Source organism: Panthera pardus, unplaced genomic scaffold (assembly GCF_024362965.1).
Source record: "Panthera pardus isolate Hobbes unplaced genomic scaffold, ASM2436296v1 HiC_scaffold_3, whole genome shotgun sequence".
Taxonomy (NCBI): domain Eukaryota; kingdom Metazoa; phylum Chordata; class Mammalia; order Carnivora; family Felidae; genus Panthera; species Panthera pardus.
Genome location: NW_026526876.1, coordinates 33503551 through 33511330, shown reverse-complemented (window position 1 = coordinate 33511330; position 7780 = coordinate 33503551). Strand labels below are relative to the sequence as shown.

The following is a 7780-nucleotide window of genomic DNA, read 5'->3' as shown; positions in this document are numbered from 1 at the left end:
TTGAACTTCAGGCAAAGCTTTAATAGCAGACACTGGGGCAATTCTAGGAGGACCCTCGGTGAGGGGCTGCAGGAAACAGATACAGAAAGGCAACAGCTCTTGGCTGGTGGCCCAGATGGGCACTCAGGGTGCGGCACTAGCATGCTGGGAGCCCAAGGCGATGGCTCCCCCGTGACCCTCGAGGCTGGGCTGTCACAGGTGGAAAGGGGCCTCAGTGTGTGGAGCGGTGGACCTGCTCGCGGGAGGAGACCACCTTGCCATCCTGGACTTCCTCCATAATGGTGCGCACCTGGCGGGTGGTCACTGTGGCTGCAGGCGGTGGAGGAGGGGGCACAGGAAATCTCAGGCCCGAGCCCCTCCCCCAGTCTCCCGCACAGACGGGTCCCCGGCCTCTCCCCACTCCCTTCGGGCCAGACAGGGCAGGCTCTTACCTTCCCGGGTGGGCTGTGAGATCAGGGAAGAGGAGTACTGGGTGGCCAGGCTGCAGGGAGGGAGAGGGAGACCTGTCAGTGCAGGGGTGCGGGCCAGGAGCCCGGCCCCGTGGAGAAGGAGCGGCTGGGGAGGACTAGGGCGAGGGGAGAGAGGTCCCAGCAAACCAGAGAGAAATCACAGCTGAGAATACCACAAGGGTCAAAGGGCATCGGCCCCGTGGGCAGGACTAAGGAAAGGGGACACCCCCACAGGAGGCCCAGAGGCACTTTGTGGCTAACCAGGGATTTACAAGGAGAAGCTGAGCAAGTGGTTTTTCCATATCCCAAAGGGCCCAACAAACAGACTCTCTTAAAGCGGGAGAGAGAGTGGTTAGACTATGGGTGCGCTTTGCCATCGTCAGGGAGCAAAAAGCTGGAATGTATGACTTAGCATGGAGATTCCAGGACATTCTCAGCCCCTTTACACTGGGGCCCGGATGTACCCTCCCAGCTCCAAGCCAGATCACCACCCACCCGGCTCCTTATTCCATCCCGGGTAATGGCATCACCAGCCAGTCATCAGAACCAAAAACCCAGGGTCATCGTCCTCCGCTCCTTCGTGGGCTCACTCAACACGTGTTGCGTCCCTCCAGGGAGCCACGCTCGCCCCCACGGCCAGGCATCTAGCGCTGCTGTTTTTAACTACAACACATCCTCTCCACACACCACCTGCCTCTCCCTGCCCTCCACCCCCGCCTTACAACAGGGCTTCTCTGGCCCGACTCCCTGCTCCTGCCTCCTGACAGGTCTCCCTGCCCCCACCAGGGCCCTTCTGATGCATTTCTCCCTATGCAGCCAGAGCGAACATTCTAAGACATCTCGATGATAGTACCACTCCTCTGTGCAAAATCCCTCCGTGGCTCGCCGTTTCCCACACCGTCTAGTCCAGACCCTTTCGTTCGGCCTTCAGTGCTCCTCACGGCGGGACCCCTGCCAGTGTCACCTCCTGCAGACCTCTGCACCTCCCCAGCACAAACGTCCCTGCCTGGATGCAGCGGCCCCCGCCCGACCCAAGGGTGTGCCCCGGTGCCCCCACTCACTGGGCGTCCTCGCCCTCCAGCAGGCGGCGGTAGGTGGCGATCTCTTGCTCCAGCCGTGTCTTCACGTCCAGCAGTACCTGGTACTCGTTGTTCTGGCGCTCCATGTCACAGCGGAGCTCACACAGCTGCTGCTCGATGTTGCTGATGAGCCCCTGCAACTGGGCCAGCTGGGCCCCGTAGCGGGCCTCGGTCTCCGCCAGGCTGCCCTCCAGCGATGCTTTCTGTGGGCCAAAGCACGGGTGGCTGGGTGAGACCCAGCTGGGACCCTTCTCCAGGGCAGAGCACCCAGCAGGGGGACGCATCCGCGTGGGTTTGCGGGTGCCGCCAGCACCATGGGGCAGTAACAGAGGCAGAGAGGGACCCATGTGAAATGACAGGCTGGGTGGGGAATTCGGGTCCTCCGAATGGAAGTCTAGGAGGCTGGACCCACCCTGGGGTGACAGGTACAGGCCAGGGAGGGGGTCAGAGGCCCTACCATGCTGAGCTGGGACTGCAGCTCAATCTCCAGATTCTGCACGGAGCGGCGGAGCTCTGTGATCTCCGTCCTGCTGCTCTGCAGGGCCTCGGTGTTGGTGGCCACCTCACGGTTCAGCTCCTCCGTCTGGAAGGCGGGTCGGGGGTAGGGGGGCACAGGGGCTTGAGAAGGCTTGCAGAGGTGGGGCAGAGGACAGGGTCCACCTCCGAGCCCTGACCTCCCCGACCTGCTCCCCCAGCCCCTCCCTGGCTCTGGGGGCTGCAAACACACCCGCACACAGACACCCTCTGTGCCCACCCTGGGACTCAGTGGACGCACCGTGCTTTGCATTCAATAGTCCTACTGAGCACTGCGCAAAAACAGCTTTTACTCTCTTTGTGCCTGTTACTGTCCTGGGTACTGTAGCTGCTAGGTGTGTGTTTACTAAGGGCATGAGGTATTCATCCAAACACACACATACCTACAAATATGCTGGGGGAAGCCCCAGACAGGGATGACGGGCCCTGGATCCGTTCCCCAGGCCGCAGCGTGGCTTGTGTGAGCCTGAGGCCCCTCTGAGCCCCACAATCTGCATCTGGACATGAGCAGTGGGTCCAACTGGTTTCCAAAGGTCCTTCCAGCTGGGACAGCTGTGATCTACAAGTTTTCCAGCCTGTTCTCAGGACCCAGCACACGTATGGAGCAAGTTCACACTTGCTCATGCACGGCCACCCACCTTGCTGAAGAACCAGTCCTCGGCGTCCTTGCGGTTCTTCTCCGCCATCTTCTCGTACTGGTCGCGCATCTCATTCAGGATGCGGCTCAGGTCCACGCCGGGGGCGGCGTCCATCTCCACGCTGACGTCCCCGCCCACCTGGCCTCTCAGAGCATTCATTTCCTGGGCAAGAGGAGAGCAGGAGCTCACCAGGGCCATCCCAGGGAGAGACCCTGGGGCCGGGCCTCTCTCCCTCAGGGAGATGGGTACCGATGACCGACAGACACAGACAGACAGCCCAATGGCTCCTCCCCTTGAAGATGGAGGTGGATGTGATCATGTCTTGAACATGCAGGGCTGTGAATATGGACCATCTCCCCCAACTCTCACTCAGAGATGGACTTTGCCCAGTTCCAATGTGTGCGGGGCGAGGAGAGACGGTAACTCCCCAGCCCGTCAGGGGATGAGCTGGGACAGCCTCACTCACCTCCCTGACCACCCGCCTCGTCCCCTGCCCCCAACCGCACAGGGGAAGCAGTCTCGTGCTGGCATCTGCAGAACCAGAACTTGCTAGGAGATGTTAATCTGCTGGGGCGGGGACGCAATCTGTATGACCAGCCTCAAAGCCAGGTGGAGACACTTTCTGGGCTCCTGCTTCTCCAAGATTAGACTCCCCTAGCGTGGGCCAGCCCAGAGGTTGGCCCAGAAGGAAGCCGCAGGCTCATTAGTCCCCCTACAGGGTCTGGGATCCTGACCCTTGGGTTGAGCCTTAGGGTCTGTAGGACTCCAAGACTCTCTGAAAAAGGGAGGTGGGAGAGATGGCAAAGTGGTGGCGTCAGACGTGGGTGTGGCTATGGGTCAGACAGACCTGTGCAGCTCTGGATAAATCCCTTCACCTCTCTGAGCCTCAGTCTCTTCACTGGTGAGGGAAGGAAAGAGCACCCTTCTCCCAGGGCCACTGTCAGTATCAGCTGAGATAATTGCCATGAATCACTTGTAATGTGCTGAGCAGATTTTGGTTGTTGTTATGACTATCACTATTACAATTAATTAGAGTAATTAGCATGCGTGTTCTTAGACTGATTTGCTCATCAGATAGTTAACTGCCACCACTCAATAGGTCGTGCCTTGAGGGACAAGGGAAGTATCTTCGGGGGGAGAGGGTCCTCCAGGCCTCGTGCAGGGCCCCCTGAGGGTCTCCCAGGTTCAGGGCCAGAACTAGACTGAGAGCATGGCCTTGGCCCAGGAAGATTTGGGAGCCCCAGCCTTGCTTATTCCCAGGTGAGTTTCTCTTACACTTCCAGGACAGCCTCACCTCCTCGTGGTTCTTCTTCAGGAAGGCCAGCTCCTCCTTGAGGTTCTCGATCTGCATCTCCAGGTCGGCCCTGGCCAGGGTCAGCTCGTCCAGCACCCTGCGCAGGCCATTGGTGTCGGCCTCCACGGTCATCCGCAGGTTCAGCTCAGTCTCGTACCTGGAAAGGGTGGAGGCGTGAGCCAAGGAGCGCCCCAGGACACCCCCTTGTACGCACAGAGAGCTCTGGTGTGCAGAGCCGGGCCCAACACCCGCCCCCGGGGACAGCCCTGGAGGCGCAGGCTCACTTGTTGCGGAAGTCATCAGCTGCCAGACGGGCGTTGTCGATCTGAAGCACCAAGCTGGCATTGTCGATGGTGGCCGCCAGGATCTGGGAGGCACAGTGGGCTGGGTGAGCAAGCACCCTGGGAAGGCCCCGCAACACCCTTCTTGCAGCCCCTTTGGAGAGTGGACCAGATAGAGGAGATGAGGGCCCCGCAATCTCCCCCTCAGAGCACCCTGCGAGAGAGCCCACAGAGTGGTGGGGGCGCAGTGCCCAGGCACAGGTAACCATGAGGTCAGGAGAGACCCATAATATTCCCGTGGACCTCACTCTCTCTTCCCCAACTGAGATCACCTCTAGGCTCGGTTGCCCCCTCCTCCAGGAAGCCCTCCTCCACACACCCCATGTGTGTCCCTCCTTCCGGTCACACCTCCTCCCTGTCCATCTCCTTCACAACACTTCTCCCAACTGTGATTTTCTCCACAACTTTTTTGTCATTTCCTCCACTGGACTCAGCTCCAGGGGGACAAGGCCATATCTGTATCACTCTCTTCGGAATCCCTAGCCCTGGGCAAAGTACCTGGCCCAGAGTCAGCCCCCAAGAAACATTGGTTTAATTAAGCAATTAATTAATTAATTAACAAGATTATGACCAGCCCCACCTCAAACCTAAAGCAAAGTTCTCTCTTCCCACAGGGTCACCTGAGTGGTTGAAATGAGAGCAGGGAAGGGGCTCTGGAGGGGGCAGAAGGTCAGTTATTATTACTGCTGCTGTCACTGTTATCGTCAGAAAAGCTGAGAGGCTGTACTCCAGAGCCATGTGGGCAGAAGGAGAGGGAGGCCCCTAAATGCTGCCCAGAGGGAGGAGAGAGGAGGTCTTAGTGGAGGTGGCAGATGAGCTGGGAAGAATCTGGAAGCTTTTAAGGCTGAGGGCTGATGTGCAGAAGGTGTAAGAGGAAGCAGCCTCAGCAGCCAAAAAGTATCTCCAATAGCCTCGTTCTGGGCCTCAGAGTCCCCTTCGGGGCCCTGTGAAGTGACCCTGGGTCTCCGTTTCCAGAGTGAGCCCAAGGGCCAATTTGTTACCCATCCTTGGCCTCAGTGGCCTACAGACCCGTCTCCTACCCACCTCCCTGCTCAGGAGGCTGATTGGGCTTAGCAAGGGGCCCTTGTGAAAACCCCCGAGGGGCGCAGTGACTCAGAGGGGCGGAGGCCTGATGCTCGGGCACAGGGGGGTTGTGGTGAGGAGCTGGCTGACCCCGAAGCTTGGAACGCTGACTCACCAGGGCTCCCCTGGGTTCCCTGCTGCTCAGACCGAGGCCCATATCTGATCTGGCACTCCCAGTCGTTCTGCTTCCAGGGGGCAATTGCAGGAATTCCCTTCCTGGCCGAGGTCCCGGGAAGGAGCAGACAAAGCCCCTCACAGGGCAGCACCAGACCTGGCTCCCTACCAGGAAAGAGCAGGCCCCAGCCTGGCCTCCCCTAAACATCCCGGCATTTCTTTCAGCTCTCACCTGCCTCGGGGTGGCACGGGCTGCAGCACCAAAGGACCCTCCGGGGCGGGTCTCGTGCAGAAGACCCAGGCACCCCGTTCACAGAATGCCAAGGCCGTGCTCTCAGAGGTCGTGAGCATGTGGGTATGTGTTGTGTTCTCCTTCAGACTCACTTAATCCCTTCCCTTGGGAGCTTCCAGTCTGAGCAGGAAGACATAGATCCTTCTCTCAGGGACCCCCAGAGTGACTTTCCATGGTCATGCCAGTGAGAGAGTGAATGAAGGAAGGAACCAATGAATGATGGAGACCCAGGGCAGAGAAGAAATGTTGGAAAAGGTCCAAAGTTGGGAGGGAGGGAGTCAGAAGCAGGTAGTAAGGACACAAGGCAGAGGGCAGGGAGCTGGCTGGCCCACACACCTTGTTCCTCAGGTCCTCGATGGTCTTGAAGTAGGGGCTGTAGTCGCGGGCGGGCCCCGGCCCCTGCTTCTGGTACCAGTCCCGGATCTTCACCTCCAGGTCGGCGTTGGCCTCCTCCAGGGCGCGCACCTTGTCCAGGTAGGAGGCCAGCCGGTCGTTGAGGTTCTGCATGGTCTCCTTCTCGCTGCCCCCCAGCAGGGCGTCCGCGGCACCAAAGCCGGAGCCGAAGCCCGCGCCGAAGCCGGAGCCGAAGCCCGCGCCGAAGCCGGAGCCGGAGCCGAAGCCCCCGCCCAGGCTGCAGGTGTAGCCCCCGCCGTAGCCGCCCCCCAAGCCCGCCGAGAAGCGGGATGAGGTGACCGACATGTTGCCACAGCTGCCGGCTCCCAGGAGGCTGGGGGCCCGGCAGGCGCCCCCCACACGAACCGAGGACACCCGAGAGAACCCCCCACCCGGCACACACAGGCCCTTGACGGAGCCGGAGGTTGAGAACTGGCGGATGCTGGTGGTGGTGGCAGCCATCGTGTCCACAAGTCAGGAGCAGGGTCTGGTCTGGACAGAGACCCCAGGCAGCTCTTTATAGCCAGGCTAAAACGGGGCTGGGCCCCCGGCCCTTGAAGTCAGAGCCAAAACCCCAGCCATGTAATTTATTTCCGTACCGGCCGCCCAGGGCCTGGGGCTCAGGCTGGACATGCCGAGTGCATCCCCCGGGCCCCATCCCCTACCAGCGCCTGGCCTGGACAGGTGGCCTCTTAGCAGCCCATTGTCTGTTGGGAAACAAAGGTGGCGTTGGAGCCGCAGCCCCGGGGCAGGGTGAACCTCCATTCTCGGCCACAATTAGGCAGCTGAGCTCATCCTTGGGGGCAGTCCGGAGAACCCAGCCCTGGGAGCCAGACAGGGCCTAGAACAAGGCTCCACAAGCCTGGAGCACGGAGGCTGGTCTGGCCCCCCAACCAGCATTCCCGAGCCCCAGGGAGAGGGTGGAAAGATTTGGGATGACACCCTCTCCCAGGTACAATGTGACCCTGAGAGAGCACACGCACCACCACCCCCCCGCCCCCAGACCAAAGGAGAGAATCAGCCTCTACTTGAGGGATTCCCCCAGCTGATCAATCCACGTCTGCGGGAGGGGACACAGCCCCTGGCCTGGGGGATCGGGATCTGAGGGGAATAGACACTGCCATTGGCCTGAGGAAGCTTTGGATCCAAGCCTCACAGGAAGTCAATTCACAAGCCTGTTCCCTCCTTTGTAAAATGGGGGTCATTCCTGCCTCCCATGGTCTTTGAGGGAATCTGGAGAGGTGGTGGCATCAGTGAAGCTGGGGGTGGACTCAGGAGTTTGAGACCAGAGGGAGAAAAACGAAGCAGAGAGTTAGGGTGACCGCTCCCGCTCATCCCCCCAGGAGCAAAGGAAGGCCACTCTGGAAGGGCTCCCTGGAGGAGGCGAAGCCAGATCTGTCTGTGCAGCTGGGCGTGTCCGCTAGCACTGCACCCAGGGGAGGGCCACCCCTGCGAGGGAGCAGAGCTGTCCCACTTCCTGGCAGCTGGCACCCGCCCGCCGCCCAACAAGAGATTACAGCCTAATCTCCTCGGCGCTAATGATTTAGGCACTGCCAGGACACT

General features: G+C 60.3%; 1 protein-coding gene across 1 annotated transcript; it reads right to left on the bottom strand.

Annotated features, from left to right (window-relative positions):
- LOC109258586 (keratin, type I cytoskeletal 42) lies at positions 1–6855 on the bottom strand. Its single transcript, XM_019435488.2, has 8 exons — positions 6161–6855; positions 4279–4361; positions 3995–4151; positions 2701–2862; positions 1986–2111; positions 1511–1731; positions 432–481; positions 1–309 (listed from the first exon to the last, which is right to left on the bottom strand). The coding sequence occupies exons 1-8, from the start codon at positions 6677–6679 to the stop codon at positions 212–214; spliced, it is 1416 nt and encodes a 471-aa protein (XP_019291033.2). The 5' UTR covers positions 6680–6855; the 3' UTR covers positions 1–211.
- Positions 6856–7780: the final 925 nt, after the last annotated feature.

What these genes read in the sequence shown, in the direction of transcription:
- LOC109258586 (XM_019435488.2), bottom strand. Translation starts at nt 6,679, where the DNA reads ATGGCTGCCACCACCACCAGCATCCGCCAGTTCTCAACCTCCGGCTCC. An exon ending in GCTGATGACTTCCGCAACAA is followed by an intron (nt 4,152 to 4,278) that starts GTGAGCCTGCGC and finishes CACCCTTTCCAG; the next exon opens with GTACGAGACTGAGCTGAACC. An exon ending in AGGACTGGTTCTTCAGCAAG is followed by an intron (nt 2,112 to 2,700) that starts GTGGGTGGCCGT and finishes CCCGCCTTCCAG; the next exon opens with ACGGAGGAGCTGAACCGTGA.